The sequence below is a fragment of the Belonocnema kinseyi genome, chromosome 6, assembly GCF_010883055.1.
Source record: "Belonocnema kinseyi isolate 2016_QV_RU_SX_M_011 chromosome 6, B_treatae_v1, whole genome shotgun sequence".
Lineage (NCBI taxonomy): Eukaryota > Metazoa > Arthropoda > Insecta > Hymenoptera > Cynipidae > Belonocnema > Belonocnema kinseyi.
This window is the reverse complement of record NC_046662.1, coordinates 64870118-64888291: the sequence shown is the minus strand read 5'-3', so window position 1 is coordinate 64888291 and position 18174 is coordinate 64870118. Positions and strand designations below refer to the sequence as shown.

The 18174-nt window shown below is 25.7% G+C and overlaps 1 protein-coding gene across 5 annotated transcripts in view; it reads left to right on the top strand.

The window, feature by feature from the left end:
* The first annotated feature begins 2439 nt into the window (after positions 1-2439).
* The window catches only part of LOC117174383 (segment polarity protein dishevelled homolog DVL-3), a 66468-nt gene continuing 50733 nt past the window's right edge, over positions 2440-18174 (top strand). For all 5 annotated transcript variants that reach the window (XR_004467301.1, XR_004467302.1, XR_004467300.1 and 2 more), the window contains exons 1-3: positions 2440-3090; positions 10040-10109; positions 14529-14781. Coding sequence is in view for 2 of the 5 variants with exons in the window: in XM_033363469.1 (XP_033219360.1) it covers positions 2903-3090; positions 10040-10109; positions 14529-14781 (511 nt within the window). In the remaining 3 variants the exon portion in view is untranslated. The remainder of the gene's footprint in view (positions 3091-10039; positions 10110-14528; positions 14782-18174) is intronic.

Here is an 18174-nt window from a genome sequence, read left to right as displayed (position 1 = left end):
TTAAATTTCGTAAAAATAATTTTGGTTCTGAAATGAATTAGAAAAAAAATGGGAGTTTTCCGCATTATTATTTAAAAGGATTTTTTAAAATTGTTAATTAATTTTTACCTGATCAGTTTTTTGTTTGAAAGATCAAAATTGTTGTTTTTATTTTTACAATTAAGTGTAAAGCAAAAACCGGGAGTTCCATTCAAATGTTTAAATTTTTTAATTATATATATTTTTTTCAATTTTCAGAGATTACAAATATTTTTAATTTTGTAAGTGTAAAAAACACTTTTTTTAAAATTTAATTAAAAATTTTTTTAAAACTTTTTTGATTTTAAGGCAAAAGATTGTTTTATTTTAAAATATACTTTTTCACTTACATCATTTTTAAACAATGCATAAGAAACGGGAGAATTTTCAAAAACTTTAAATAATATATCCGAGTTATAATTTGAGTCATCCAAGTAATCTTAGATAATCCAATTGTGATCCTAAAGGCAATCCAATTATAAATCTAGGTATAATCCATTTGTTATCTGGTAATACAGTGTTATCTTAGATAATCTACGATGTAATCCAGTAATCCTTAGTAATCCATGTAATTCAGTATAATCCAATTGTAATGCATAGTAATCTTTTGTAATATAAGTATTTTGAACTATTCAATCTAATCCAGATAATATACTTCTGATCCTAGATAATTCTCTTGTAACCCTACATAAACCGCTTGTAATCCACATTTAAACAGTTAAATTCAGTATAATTTATATAAGCCAGTGTGGTCCATATCATCGAGTGTAATACTAGGTAATTTCGGTAACTGGTAATGCAAGCTAAATCATCTAATTGTAATCCTAAAGGACTACAATTAGGATTACAATTAGGTATTTATTTTGCCATCCACCTGTAATCAATTTTCAATCAACTAATCTGATTTTGATGCAGTAGTTCAGAGTAATTCACGTGTGATTATAGTTAATTCATTTGTAGTCTGTAGTTATTCGCTTATAATTACTTGTAATCCGCTTGATTCAGAATACCCTTAATCTAGTGCAATCTTAGGAAACCCCCCAAATACTTGCAATCTTAGGTAATCTCATTGTAATCCAATTGTAATCTTAGTAATTCAGTATATTCCTAGATAATTCATTTCTTGGAATAATCTACAAGTCATCCACTTGTAATCCGGTAATCCATTATTTGTAATCCAGAGTAATCCAAGGTAATACAATCATTGCGATCCTAAGCCATACATTTTAACAATGAAACTAATTGTAACCCTTAAATCTCAACTTGTAACCTTATGTAATCTAATTGCAATCCTAACAATACATTGTAATCCTAGATGATATGCACTTTTGGCATCATTCATACCCAATCCGATTTTAATCTGGTAATCCGATTGTAATCTGTTTGTAATCCAATATTAGATGTAATCCTATAGCTAAGATAATCCAAGTTTAATATTGGGCAATTAACGTGTAATTGACTGTAATCTACTGTATTTCGAGTGATTCACGTAAAATCTACTTATTGTAATATACTTGTAATCCGTTTAATTTAGAGTAATTCCGGGTAATCAAGTTCCATTAATTCATTAATCCTCGATAATATGGACTTGTTATGCGGCAGAATTCACACCTTATCTGTTGTAATGCGGAAATCCACTTGCCATCCGTTTGTAATCCAGAAATTCGAGGTAATCCTATTAGGGTAATCGTGGGTTATTAGCTTGTAATTTGCCATAATGCGTTTATAATTTGGAATAATTCACTTACAATCTACTTGTAATCCGCTTAATTCAGAGTTTATCCGGAGTAATCCAGCGTAATCCAAGGTATTACAATTGTGATTCTAAGTACATCCATTGTAATCCTGAGAATCTAATTAATTTAACCCTTAAATATAAACTTGCATAATTGTATTCCAAGTGTAATCATAGCGATACAGTGTAATCGGGAATAATTCACTTGTTTTCCGCGAGAATCCACGTGTAATCTGTTATAACCCCCACTAAAGCTGATTTTATCCAGAAAAGCGGACAACGGATTGCAATACGACTTAATTTGTAATTTGGATTACTCCACTTCTAATCTATGTGTAATCTACATGGTTTAGAGTAGTCCAGATAATTCAGTGCAATATTAGATAATCAAATTCTATCCCTGAGTAATCCATATCCTCTAGACATGTACCTCGGACATGTAGCAGGTAGACAACGTTCAAATTCACGCGCGTAAAAAGAGCTGTCACTTCTCTCCAATAAGACGCGGCTCTAACTGGAGAGAGCCCTCATCATTGGCGGAAAGAATGAAACGTCAAATTATGTCTTTTTCTTTGACCAATGGGTGCATTTCAAAATGTAAATCCCAAATTCTCCAGTTTTTCTCCCTCTCTCTCATTGGTGTGGACGGATCTTAAAGTGCAATGATCGTCTCGTGGATTCCGGAGCAAAGCCAAGGCTCATTGAGCTGACTTTCTAGGATTTTTAGACTTTAGAATAGGAATACTTGAAAAAGACTGTAGCTCCAGTTTGTGATTCATGAAATAAAGTGAACCTTTGATAGCAATATTTGTGTTGAAAAAGTGCGATTGCATGTTGCGAATGATGTGTAGAAAGTGACCCGAGTTTTTGACAAAGTGCTGACATTTTCGGGTTCGTTCGATGTACATTGGAGTCGTGCAGTTTGACAGTATCATGCGGAAAATGTAGTTTTGGATTCGAATCGACCTAGACGATCAGAGATTGGAAGTGGGAGGTCGGATGGTAGCTGGAAGTGTGAAAAATATGATTCGCTGAAACGTCAAGCCCGCGGGCGCGTGAGAGCTTCGTCTTGTGCGACTCGCCATATTGGTTCAAAAGTATTGTGTCAGTGAGGTTCCTGAGTGTTCTTGAGACACGGCATTTCTGTGAATGAACGCGCAACAAAAAGGATTGAGAATGGAGGAGACGAAGATCATTTATCATATCGACGACGAGGAGACGCCCTATTTGGTCAAGTTGAACATCGTCCCCGAGAGGGTTACTCTTGCCGATTTCAAATCAAGCCTCAATCGGCCGAACTACAAGTATTTCTTCAAATCGATGGACGATGATTTCGGGTAAGTTTGTCAATTTTTATCAGTGGCTGCTGGATTTTTTATTTATTTCACATTTTCCCCTCGTAAAAAGGCTCGTGGAAGTTCTATTTACGTGTGAAGGATGCTGTGTGTTTTGACAATTACCCCTTCCAGTTTCCACACACTCACCCTTCTTTCCGCCGCAAATCGTCCCGGAATCCGAGGCCCGAGCCTCTATTTAAACCTCTTTCTTTGCTTATCGTTTGTATCGTGACTCTTTCCACGCTTATCTTTCCATTGACCCATCCTGGACACGAATTCAACTTTTCGCAATGCCGTATTTCGACATTTCGGAGAAATCGGTCCTTTGATTCTAACCACTGTTATTTTTTTATAAAACTGTTTAAGCTTTTGGGTATTATTATAGGAGCAGTATATATTGGCAAGTTAATATGGAGTTTATTTAAAAATACTCAGGGTGTCTGCTTACGTAGAAAACCTGGAAAATTTTTTAATTGTCGGGAAATTTGTACCTCGCAGAAGCCGGAAATGTCAAGGAATTTTTTCAAAATTGTGTTTAAACTTTTTTGAAATTATAGTGTGAAATTAGATATCGATGTTGTTTAATTGGTCAAAGTAGATTTATAGTACTGGATTAAATATTTATTTGAAAATTCAACTATTCTTTTGAAAATTAGTCCTTTTTGGGTGAAAATTAATTAATTTCTTCCCAGAAATATCTTTTGAGTTGAATTCAACTGTTTTTGGTTCATAATAAAAATGTTTTTTTGATTAAAATATGAACTATTACATTTTTTGTTAAGAATTAATCCTTTTTGGTTAAAAATTCAACATTTCCAGTTGAAAATTTAACTATTTTTTTTAGTTGAAAATTAATTTTTTTAGGGAAAATTGAACGAGTTCTGTGAAATATTTCATTATTTTAGTTTAAAAATCTCCTCCTTAGTTGAAAATTGATTTTTAAACTGACAATTTACCTATTCAATTTTTGGTTGAAAATTTATTTGTTTTTTCATTCTTCTTTTGCTGAAAATTAATCTCCTTAGGAGAAAAATTCATTTTTCTGTTAAAAATTCAACTCTCAGTTGAATATTTATCATTTTCGTTCAATATTAATTTTTTTTGTTGAAAACTTAACTATTTTTTGGAAAATTCTTTTGTTTTGTTGAAAATTATTATTTTTTAACTAAAAAGTTAACTGTACATTTTTGGTTGAAAATTTATATTTTTTAGTTGAAAATCCATGTTTTTTATTTAAAATTCGTCTTTTTTACTAGAAAATTAATCTTGATAACAAATTAATCTTTTTGGATGAATATTGAACTATTCCAGTTGAATATTCGTCATGTTAGATTAAACTTTCAACTCTAGTTGAATAAACTTCTGTTTAAAGAGTCATAATTTGATTTAAGAATTTATCTTTTTGGTTGAAAATTCAAATATTAGGTTGGTAGTTAACTCTTTTGTTAAAATTCATTTTTTTGACGAAGATTCATCGTTTTAATTGATTATAATTTCTTTGAAGATTGAACTATTTTATTGAATATTCGTGTATTTTTTAAAATTAATTTTTCTTAAACTAAAAATTCAACTGATCTAGTAGAATAACCTATAATTTTAAATGATAATTGGTCATTTTTTAGTTGCAAATTCATATATTTTGTGGATATTTCGTCAAATTTATCGGAATATTAATCTTCTTGATTTAAAAATTAATCTTAATTAATTCATTTTTTTAAAGTTGAATTTAATTGGGTTTCGCTTAAAATAAAGTGTTTGTTGTTGAAATATTAAATATTACATTTTCCGTTACAAATTCATTTGATTGGTGTTCCGAACGTTCAAATGAACAACATTTTTTAATGGTTGCTTTATAACTACAAACTGCGCTAAAATATTCATCCATTCAGATTGAAAATAATAGATTACAAAATAAACTTGAAATTCATTATTTTAAATTGTAGTTTGGTACAATATTTATAGGAAAAATATAATTGGGAAAAAATATTTATTTCATTTGATCTTCCAGAACTTGAGGTGCATTGAGAATTCATGTTTTTGTTTCATCTCTTTTTTTAACTGAAAATTTAACTATTTCAGTTAAAAATTGAACTATATTGTTGAAAATTCGTTTTTTTTTTAAATTTATTTACAGATTTCTCCCTTTGTTTGAAAATTAATCTTTTCGGTTAAAGATTGAACTATTTTGTTGAAAATTTGTTCATTTTGGATGAAAAATTTTTTTTTTACTTGAAAATTTAACTACTCAAGTTCAAAATTTAAGTATTGTCTTGAAAGTTCGTTCTTTTATTGTTGAAAATTAATTTTTTTAACTGAAAATTTAACTAATCGAATAAAACATTTAGTCATTTTGTTGATTATTTATCTCTTAGAATTTTTTTTTGGTAGAAAATTAATCTCTTTAGTTTAAACTTAATCTTTTTTGATGAAAATTCAAATATTCCAATTAAAGATTTATCTTTTTCAATGATTTTTGAATGATTTTGTTAAAAAATTACTTTTTTGTAGAATATTCATAATTGATTAAGTTTAGTTCGTCTTTTTCTATAGAAAGCTAAACTTCTTGGTTAAAATTGTCTTCTCTTTTGGTTAAAAATGCAATGGTTTGGTTGAAAATAATTCTGTGTTTGTCGAGGCTTCAACTATTTTATTGTAAATTCTTCATTTTTGATTGAACATTCATTATTTTGGTTTGAAATTAATCTCTGGTAAAAAAATAAACTATTTTGTTGAAGGTTCGTCTTTTTGGTACACAAATATTTTCGGTTTGAAAATTGGTCCTTTTTTTGGTTGAAATTTGAACTACTTTTTTAAAAATTCATTTTTTCGGTTTCAGATTCATCATTTTAGTTAAAAATCCATATATTTGGTTTAAAAATGAACTATTTTATTGAAAACATATTTTATGTTGAAAATGCAGCTTATTCGGTTTTGAAAATTCAACTGTTTTTGGTTGAATTTTAATCTTTTTTGTTTGAAAATTCATCTTAGCAGGTGGAAAATTCCTATATTTGATTAAAAGATAAACTATTTTGTTGAGAGTTTAAGTATTTTGTTAAAAAGTGATTTTTTTAATGCGAAAATTCATCTACGTTTTTGACATCAATCCTTTTGGATTACAAATTTATCATTTTGTTTTGTTTTTAAAATTCAACTTTCTTCTTCTCTTATTTGTTTGAAAGTTCACCGATTTTGTTGAAAATTCATATTTTTAGGTTGAAATTCAACAATTTGGTTAAAAATTCAAATATTTTGTTGAATATTTGGTTATATTATTTAAAATCAAAATGTGGTTGAAATTCTGAACGTTTATATGAACGAAATTTTTTATTGATAACTTTGTAAACCAGAAAATGTCCCAAATTTTTTTTTTATTTAATTAAATTGGAAAAAATTTATTTTTGAAACAAAATTATAGTGCATATTTCAAATTGCAGTTGGAACAATATTTATGGGTAAAATAGAAATGGGGAAAAATATTTCGTTCATTTGAACGTTCGGAACTTCATGTACATAAAATTTAATTATTTTGATAAAAAGCCTTTTTTTTGTCGAAAATTAAACTGTCTTGTTAAATTGTTTTGTTTGGCTTAATTAGCAAGGTCGAAAACTTTATTACGCTTTATTCCTGAAAATGCTCCCTTGATTTTAAACAAAATTAATATTTAAAAAACAATCAAAACCTAGTTTTAATGATTCAATTTTTTTAGTGCGTTAATCTTTCTAGAATTAAATTGTCACTCTTTAATACAAATTTAAAAAAGAAAATGTTTTGCTTTATTTTTGAACGACAAGTTCTAATTTTAAACACTATTAAATTGAATATAATATTTTTAATTACTCAATGCAATATTTCTACATCAAAATTGCATATTTAAGATTTTTTTATTTGCTTTCATGAGTCATGCAATTTTTATAAAAAATATGTACACTTTCAGTGAATTATCAAAGTCAATAATTTGGTGCAACTGGTTGCAATATTCGTTGTATTTTATTACACTGTAATGATTTTGGTGTAAAAAACATCGATGAAAATTCAATCATAAATCATTGACACAAAGCTATGCCTTAATAAAAAAAAAATAATTTATAAAAAGTGTAAAACTAGAAAATAATTGTAAACAAATTAAAAATCTCAGCATAGATTGGTACAGCGATATATTATTTTTCCAGAAACTGTAAATTTCGAATGGTATTTCAATTAAATTTACAGTAAGATGCACATTTCCGCCTATGTGCATATACCTGTTTTATAACGGTTATTTTTTAATCCAGTGATATATCGTGACATGCTATCTGAAGTATAGACTATGTAAATTTAAGATTTTTTAGTAAAAATTTGTTTATTGCCCTGGCAATGAATTACCTCTGGGCGCCAAATACTTGGTTTCAAAAGCAGGGAAAAATTCCTTCAAGTAACGAGGTAATGTAAATTAGAAACTGCGAAAACCTGGATTTTGTTCGGGAATTTGTATACGCCTGGACAAAACTGTAAATTTCAGGGAATTTTTTTCAAAATCGGGGAATTTTTTCGAAAGCATGCTTAATTTTGTTAAATTGTAATATAAAATTAAATAACGATTTTTCATATGTCAAAGTCGCTTTATATTACCGGATTTAACTGTTTGGTTGAAAATTACTTTTTTTTGTTGGAAATTTAATTTTTTTACTGAAAATTCTCCATTTAGGTTGAAAATGAATATTTTTGGTTGAAAATTCATAATTTTTGGTTCAATTAAGCTGTTTTTGATTTAATATTGAAACCGCTTAATTGAAAATAAAACTATTTTGTTGAAAGTTCGTTCTTTTTTATTTGCAAATTAATTTTTTGAATGGAAATGTAACTATTTGAGTTGAAAATTCCATTATTTTAGTTTTAAATTCATCTTATTGCTTGAACATTAATTTGTTTAACTAACAATTTAACCAGAGAGAAACTCTTATTTAACAATACAATTTTTGGTTGAAAATTGATTCCTTTTAGCTGAAAATTAATCTTTTTTGTTAAAAAAAATCAACTTGTCCAGTTAAAAATTCATCACTTTATTTGAAAATTCATCAATTTGGCAGCATATTTTACTATTTATGCAAGATTTGTGGATTTGGTTGGTTTAAAATGTAACCATTTCATTTATGGTGGGAAACTTATTTTTTTGAGTTGAAAATTCATCTTTTTGATTTAAAATTTACCTCTTCCAGTTACAGATTCATCATTTTAATTAAAAATTCCTCATTTTGTTGGAAAATATTACTATTTTGTTGATAATTTTTGGATTTAAAATGTAATCATTGTATTTTTGTTTAAAAATTGACCGTTTTATTTGGAAATTCAACTGTTTGGTTAAAATTTTATTTTTGGGAGAAAATTGATCTGCCTTGTTGAAAATTCAACTATTTTGGTTGAATATTTATGATTTTAATTCAAAGTTTATAATTTGTTTTTGAAAATTTTACTAATTTGTAGACGCTTGGTTTATTTTGTTGGTTTAAATTTAATTCTTTTATTTTTGTTCAAAACTTGACCTTTTATCGAGAGAAAATAAATCTTCTTGGTTATAAATTCAACTTTGCTTGTTGAAGATTCATCTTTTTACTTTAAAATTCATCACTTTGGTTGAAAATTGTACTATTTATTAAAGATTTGTTGATTTAGTTGGTTTAAAAATTAACTATTCAATTTTTGGTTGAAAATTTGCTCAATTTTGTTGAAGATTTATGATCTTAATTGAAAATTCATCACTTTCTTTGAAAAATTTTCAAATTTTTGGTTAAAAATTCATCTTTTTTGTCGAAAATTAATCTTCTTGGTTAAAAACTCAAACTTTTGGCTTAAAGTTAAACTGTTCCAGTTTTTTTCATAATTTTAGTTGAAAATTCATCACTTCAAATGAAAAATGAACTATTTTGTTACTCGTTTTTTATTGGTTGAAAATAAAAAAAATTTTTAACTGAAAATTTAACTATTCTATTTTTGGTTTAAAATTCATCTTCTTTTAGTAGAAAATTGATCTATTTCCTCGAAAATTCAACAGTTTGGTTGACATTTTTTTTTCTTTTTTGACTAAAGAGTTTTTCTCACTTGAAAAATTAACTCTTGTTGAAAATTCGTAGTTTTTGCTTGAATTCAACTGTTATTAATTTAAAATCAAAACCTTTTTTAGTTAAAATATCAACATGTAAATTTTTCGTTGAGAATTCATCTTTTTTGGATGAAAATTCAAGTACTTGGTTGAAAGTTAAATTCTTTTAGTGAAAATTTAATTTTTGTTGAAGATTTATCATTTTCATGTTTGGTTAAAAATTACTTTGCTTTTAACTCACAATTTAACTAATCCAGAGATGTATTCCATCATTTTAGTTGAAAATTTATCCTTTCTTGAAAATGAATGATTTTGTTAACATTTCATCTTGTTTGGTCGAAACTTAATATTCTTAGTTGAAAATTCATGTTATTGGTTGCAAATTTGACTATTCCAGTTAAAGATTCATCAGTATAGTTGAAAATTAATATTTATGGGTTTAAACTTAAACTATTCCAGTTAAAGATTCATAATTTTATTTAAAAGGTTTAAAAGGTTACACTTTAACTGAAATTTGAACTATTTTCTTACAACAATTTTTTTATTGGCTGGAAATTAATTTTTTTAACTGAAAATTTAACTATTCTATTTTTTTTTTTAGTTGAAAATTCATCTTGCCATGAATTTGCCATGAAAAAAATGTTCATATGTATACTTTTAATGGATTTTACTATGAGAAAAGTTAAACTCTTCAAACTATTTAATTCTTGAGTTACATTCAACTGATTCCTAAATAGAAAAAAGATACTCTTTGAATATGATTTACTTAAGCTTTGTAAAAAAATAGTTCCTGAAATATTTTACTTTATAACTAGATCTATACACGAGATATAATATATTAAAATTCGTCTTCCTCATTTTTTTTCTAGGGTCGTTAAAGAAGAAATTGTGGATGACGATGCGCACCTTCCTTGTTTCAATGGACGTGTTGTCTCTTGGGTACGTTCATTATTATACTCTAATTGTACTTTCGAATCCGCCACGGTACTTACTGTTAGGAATTTCTTTCGGTTGAGATTCATGCGCAGAAACATCCGGAAGGAAGGAGATAAAAAGCTGCAATCTTTAAAATTTATTCCGCTGAAATTATCATTCGTTTCATGATTTAAATTGTATTCAAACGGATTTTTGTTCTTGGTGGTCTATTTAACGAAAAGTTAAAAAATATATTAATTTTGTTGAAACTCAAAATTTGTTGAAAAAAAATGGCAAAAGTCTCAAATGACTTTTTAGTCACTTTCTTAAGATTAAGCTACCAAGTAACTTTTTTCAATAAATTAACCCATGGTGAACCACTAAAAAATTCAGGTCTATACCCATTTCTGATTTTTTTTATTATATTATTATTATTATATTTTCTGAGATTCCAATACATTTTTAATAGATTTCAATAATTTGAAGGAATTTTAAAGACTTTGAATGATTTTAAGGTATTTTTCAAACCTCCAAGCTATTCCCCTTGATCTTTTTTTCACCTTGAAACCCTGGAAATCTTCTTGAATTTTGTCACGAGAACCTTGAATTTTTCTTTGTTTTTAAAACGATTATTTCATTAAAATGTAAAAAGTAATTTAAATCTTTTAGTCGGTTATGAAAGAAACACCTCGTTTAGAAGAAAGTTTGCTAATTAAAAGTTTTTTACTTATCAAGATATAATTGATCTTTTGTTCATTGCAGAATAAATAAAGAGATGTCAGGGCACTTTTTATAGACTGTACTCATTATTTTATAGATTGCAATGGACGTTGTGAATAATTCTGTAAGTTTTTGATTTCTTCTACGCTAATACAGAATGTTAAAGTATACATTTTATGTCATATTTAACTTACAATAATTCTAAAGATTTAAAAAATGTTTTAAACTATTTCAAAGCTATTATAATATTTAAAAGGATTTTGAAAAATTCAAAAAGAGTTCACGAATTTCAAAGACTTAAAAAGGATTTCAAGGATTTAAAATAGGCGTGTAGACAAGATTTAGAAATTTTCGAAAGTTTTCAAGGATTTTTAATATTTTAAAAATTCATAAGGATTTTAAAGGATTTCATAAATTTCAAAAAGTGTACATTATACCAGATTGCAAAGATTTAAAATAATTTCAAAAGGTTTCAATAAATTTGAGAAGGTTTCGAAAGATTTCAAAGATTTAAAACGAACAGAAAAAATGTCACGAACGAGGATTAAAGAAAGATTTCGCAAATATTTCATGAGGATTTCAAAATATTTCGAAACATTTCATAAAGATTTCGAAAATTTCATTAAAACAAAAAAAAATTAATCGATGCAAAATATTTTACAAAGACTTCAAAGATTTCATACAAATTTCAAAAGAATGCAAGAATTTCAAAACATTTCAAAGATTTTAAACGATTTCAAGTTTTTTCAGAAGATTTCACAAGTATATCAACGATTTCATCAAAATTTCGTAGAGATTTCAACACATTTCAAAGATTGAAAATAATCTCCAAATTTTTAGAATATTTAAAATGATTTCACAAAGATTTAAAAGAATCCATAAGTATTTGAAAAGATTTCAAGAATTTTAAAGATTTCAAAAAGGGTACATTACTCAAATACAAAACCTTTCAAAGATTTTAAACTAGTTTACGTTTTTTCAGAAAATATCAAAAGATCTCAGAATTATTTTAAATATTACAGTGATTTCAAATAAATAAAAAAGATGTACGAAAGATTTCAGAAAATTTCCAAAGATTTCACAAAGATTTCAAATAAATACAAAAAATGTAGGAAATATTTTACAAGTATTTCGAAGTTTTTATAAGGGTTTCAAACGATTTCAAGAATTAAAACAATTGTAATGCTTTCAAAGGTTTCAGAACATTTCAAAGGTTTGAAACAATTTCATAAGGTTTCAATAAATTTGAGACTTCAAAATATTTGAATGATTTCCAACGAACACAAAACTTTTTACAAATATTCCAAAGGTTTCTAAATATTTCAAAAAATTTCATAAAGATTTAAAAGAATACAGGGATTTTACAAAAATTGTAAAAATGTTCGTAAAGATTTCACAAAGATTTAAATTACTTTAAAAGATTTTCACGAATTCACAAAGATTTCAACAGTTTCACCAAGATAAAAAAAATTTCAAGGATTTCAAGTATTTGAGGCAAATTAAAAAATATTACTAAAGATTTCACAAAGATGACTTATGTTTGAAAAATTAAGAATTTGTTTATTTATGAATCTTCTTTATTTAGAAATTATTGGCGAATAAAAAAATGAAATTGTTAATCTTTTACATGTATAACAAACGCTTATTTGATTATTTGATATAAAAAAAGGAGACCTGGAAAAACTTGATTTCTTGACATGGAAAAATTGGAAAAGTCCTTGAATTATGTTCCTAGGAATTGCTGGATATCCTGGGGCGTTTTGCAACATTGCACGACATTTTCGATAGTTTGAAACAGTTTCAAGAAATTATCAAGGATTCGAATTATTTCAAAGGATTAAAAAAAAATTGTAATCGGGTTTTAAAGAATTTACTAGAATTTTAGAAGATATGGAACGATTTTATAGGGTCTATAAGGTTTTAGGATATTTTAAAAGATTACAAGATATTTTATGAGATTTGCGAGGATTTGAATGATTTTAAAAGCTCTCAAGGTATTTTAATAAATTTTGCAGGTTTTAAGGAAATATCAGATTTCATGAAATTTTGATTTTTCAAAAATATTAAAGTATTTTAAGGTATCTCCAAAGACTTTAAAGAATTAAAAAGTCTTTATGATATTTTTTAAAATACCAAGAAATTTGCAATTGATTTCAATATTTTAAACGAATTTCATACATTTCAAAGATTTCAGGGTATTTTGGAAACAAAATTTTAGGCTATTTTTTAAAATTCTAAGGAATTTTGAAGGGCTTCACAAAGTTTTAAGGGATTTTAAAGGATTTTAAATATTTTAGGGTATTTTAAAAAACTCTCCAAGGCGTTTTTAATTTATTTCAGTAATTTAATTGAATTTCAAATGATTTAAAATATTTGAGGATAGTTCCAAAGATACCAATGGATTTTCAATATCTAAAAGGCTTTGAAAATTTATAGAAAATTTAAAAAGATTTTAAAGAATCTGTAATTTATTTTAATACTTTGAAGGGATTTTTTAAAAACAATTTTACAGGATTTCATAAAAATCAAATTTCATAGAATTTAATTTACTCTCGATTTGATAATATTTTAATGGATTTCGAAAAATGTATTCACAATAAATGAGGTATCTCTTATGGTTTCATTGGTTTGAAGAGATTTTAACAATTTTTGTTTTGGATTTATTTGCATTTATTTGAGGTACAATTCTACTTAATTCAATCGATTTTTTTAAAAATTCGTCTTGAAGTCTAAAACACACCTGGAATTTTTCTGAATATTGCCAAATTCTTCTCATTTTCCTTAAAATTTCTCTAAATTCAAACTAATCTTGCAGAAATTAATGCAAGGGTTTCAAAGATTTGCAGAGTTTTTCAAATATTGTTTGCAATTCATTTGAAATTCAACCTGAATTCATATTAATGTATCCTTAATTCTTTATAATTCTCCTACATTCTTTTAATCGACTTGTATTCCAATAAATTCACTCTAATTTTGCTGAAATAAATATTAGGTTTCAAAGATCCCGAATTTTTAAAAATTGAACCTTGAAATTTGAGGGATTTCATAAAATTATTTAGAATTTCCTTAATTTTTTTTTTTGTAAAAGTCAACTAGAATTTTCACGAGCATCATCGAATTCTTCTAATTTGTCTTAAATTCCTTTAAATTTACTCTAATTTCACTGACGTCATTGTAGGATTTCAAAGATTTGAAGCGATTTAAAAATATTTTTTTTAATTGCCTCGATTTTTTGTTTAGTTAACGCTGAATATTTATGAATTTCTCCCGCTATTCTGAAATTCCTCTGAATTCACTCCAGTTTTACTGAAAGAATTGATTCTTTGAATATAAAAATATTCAATCATTTAAATTCTTCTGAATTTAACTTGAATTATTATGAAGTAATATGTATCGAATTCTTTTGAACTCTTTTAAATTCAAATATTGTTTTATTCCATTTATAAAAGATTCTTTATTAAAAATTTTACACGGTTCGATTTTTTGTTTTCTAATATTAATATTTAATATTAAATGAAATAATAATATAATAAATAAATTTAATGTTAAATTAATTTATAATAATATTTTCTAATATTAATGATCAGGGAAGATGAAAAATTAGTCAGGGGAAAATTAGCTGATTTTGAAAATGAGTTCTTGTGGCTACCTTGATAATAAAGTAAATGTTTCTTCAGGTAATTATTTGATATAAACTTATTTTGACTAATAAAAATTTTACAGTTGGTATCTGCTGAAGGAAGTAATGTATCAGACGGTGCTTCCCAGTGCACAGACTCAGTAGCACATGGCGAACCAAAACATGATCGTGTTGATCATGTTGCCCCGGGTCTCACAACCCGAGGTCCTCTGCCTCTTTCACACGACGATACGCTCACAGAAACAGAGAGTATTATAAGTAGTCGACAAGGGCATCATTTACACAAAACCTCTAGACACCATGCAGATAAATACGAAAAATATAACAAATATAATGGTAAGTGATACTATCAGTAAAGTACTTTACAATCTAAAGATTAAAGTGATTTAAAAATCACTGAAATCACAGTAGATCTCCCTTTCCCCTTAGCTTAAAAAAATCTCCTAAAATATCTATAATTGAGAAATTTAAATTTAAAAAATGGCAATTTAAAAATGCAGAAATTCACAGGCAAAAATGCTCTAGGAAATAAGGATATTTCTCACGAAAATAGGAGAATAAATTCTTTTAAATAAAATTAATTTCAATATAATATCAAATCTAATTTGCAACGATTAAATGTTGAATAGTAAAACAAAAAGATTAATTTTCAACCAAAAAGATGAATTTTCAACTAAAATGATAAATTATTAATCAAACAATCTCATTTTTAACAAGCGAGTTCTTTATTTAACCAGGTGATTCAATCTTTAACCAAAAAGATGAATTCTCAACGAAAATTGTAATATAGTTAATATTTTAACTAAATAGCGATTTTAATTTTAAATAGCAAACAGTTAAATTTATCCAAAAAATAGAACTTTTTAAAAAAATTGTTGATTTTTCAATCAAATAGTAGACTTATCTCCCATAATAGTTGAATTTTTAACAAAATAGTTATGTTTACCCTTTAATTAAATAATGGAATTTTTAATCAAAAAATATAACTTGTCAACGAAAAATGTGATAGTTGATATTTTATCGAAAAAATATTAAAAATCTAAATAAATAACAGTTGAATTCATCTAAAAAGGATGATAATTAAACAAAACAGTTGATTTTTCAACGAAATTGTTGAATTTTCAATGAATAAAAAATTAACGCAATTTCTACATTACAGTTTGATTTTCAACCAAAGAGAAGAATTTTCAATGAAAATTATAAATCTTTAAAACAAAGCCTTTTTGAGAATGTAGTTTACTAATGAACCAAGTGGTGGATTTTTTAACCGAAAAAAAAACGAATTCTAAAAAGAAAATGTAAAATTAATATTTTCACTAAAAAAATTTTAATTTTAAAATAAAAACAATTTAATCAATCCAAAAATATGAATTTGTAATAAAATGTTGATTTTTGAACCAAATTATTACATTTTTCAACCAAAAAGGTGAATTTTCAATAAAGTAGTCACATTTTCAATTAAAGAAATAAATTTTCAACTACAATGAAGAATCATCAACCAAATAATTGCTTTTAAAAAAAAAAAGACAAAATTCGACCAAAAAGGATAATCATTTGACAAAATTGTTGATTCTTGAAAAAATATTTTAATTACTAATTAAAAACAGTTGTATTTTGAACCTTAAAATTATGAATTGTTAAGAACAAAAATTTTCTTTGAACCAAGTAGTTGAATTTTCATCCCAAAAAAGATGAATTTTCAACAAAATCGTTATCTTTTTTACTAAAGTGATAAAAAAAACAAACAAATTTTCAACCGAATAGTTGATTTTTCAATCAAAAAAGATTTTTCTCTCAAAAAAGAAAACAATTTCAACCAAATTGTTTAATTTTCAAGCCAAATCACGACTTTTCTACAAAAATTTGACTTTTCAATCGAAAAATATAATTTTTCAACAAAATAGTTCCATTTTAAATTATAGGGACGAATTTTCAACTACATTGATGAATTAAAAAAAAAATGTTTTAAACAAAAAGAAGACTAGATTCTATCAAAAAGAATGAATTTTTAACAAATGTTTTTAAACAAGATAATTAAATTTACAGCCATATAAGATCAGAGTGAGTGAATCTAAATGATTATTTTTAATACCAAATAATTATTTTTATTTAGCTAACCAGGGTGTCTACTCATCTGGAAAACCTGGAATTGTCAGGGAAATTTTATATGTCTGAAAATGCCAGGGGGGTTTTTTTAAAGTCAAGGAATTTTTTCGGAGTGTCCTCACATTTTTTCTTTTAATTACAAAATATATCTTTTTTAATTAAAAATTCAACTATTCGGTAGAAAAGTCACAATTTCGCTATTTATTTTTTGGTTGAAAAATTATATTTTTTATTGGAAAATTCTTGAATTTTGTCGTCATTTTTGGTCGAAAATTTATCCTCTTGGTGCAAAATTAATTTTCTGGTTGAAGTTTCAACTGTTCTAGTCCAACATTCATTCTTTTAATTGAAAATTCATCTTTTTGGTTGAAAATTAAAATACGTAGTTGAAAGTTAAACTCGTTTGTCGAAAATCCATTTGTTTATTGGAGATTCATAATTTTAGTTGAAAAATCATGACTGAATAAAAATGTATGCATTTTTTTAAAAATTGTTTTTTGTTTTTGTTGTAAATTATTATTTTTTTAACTGAAAATCTTAGTATTCCATTTTTGTTACAAAATGTAACCTTTTTAGTAAAAAACGTATTTTTTTAGATGGAAAGTCAACTATTTACGTGAAATTCGTTTTTTCTGCTAGAAAATTATTTGTTTAACTGAAAATTTAACTAATTCAGTTGAATATTTTATCAGTTTAGTTTAAAATTCATCTGTTTGACCGAAAATTAATATTTTAATTCAAAAGTCAACTATTCAATTTTTAGTTAAAAATATATCTTTTATATTTGAAAATTCTTCTTTTTGTTAAAAAATTTGGCGAAACTCACTTTTGTGGTTGAAAATTCCACTATTCTGTATTTGAAAATTCATCATTTTGTTTAAAAATTAAATTGCTTGGTTTTAAATTTTAGTTGAAAATTCATATTTTTGGTTTAAAATTAATAGAATGGGTTGAAACTTAAACTCTTATTTAAGTTAATTTTTTTGCTTGGAAATTCACTATTTTAATTACAAATTTATCTATTTGGTTGGAAATTTAACAATTTTGCTTAAAATTCGTTTTTTGATGTTGGAAATTAATGTCTTTAACTGAAAATTTAACTAATTAAGTCGAATATTCTATTATTTTAGTTAAAAAATCATCAGTAATTACGTATTTAAGAAATTCATTGTTGTTGAAATTTGATATTATTTAGTTGAAAATTCACCCTTTTTGACTGAAAATTAAATTATTCCAATTAAATATTTATAATTTTAGTTGAAAATTTATCTTTTTAGTTGAAATTTTTTTGGTAGAAAATTAATTTTTTAACTGAAGAGTTAGATAATCTAGTTGAATATTTCATAATTTTAGTTGAAAATTCATCTCTTAGGCTGAAAGTTAATCATTATTTTGTGTAATTCGTTTCCTTTTTCGTTAAAATTCAATTATTCCAGTAGAAAATTCATCATTTTAGTTTAAAATTCATCATTTTTATTGAAAATTTTTTGTTTCTTTTTTGTTGTTGAAAATTAACTTTTTTTTAGAAAAGGAATGGGGGTAATGGACAACATATATGTTCTGAACTATCTAGTAAATAAGAGAATTAAAAGGGAAAAAGGGGCAATGATAGCAATGTTCGTG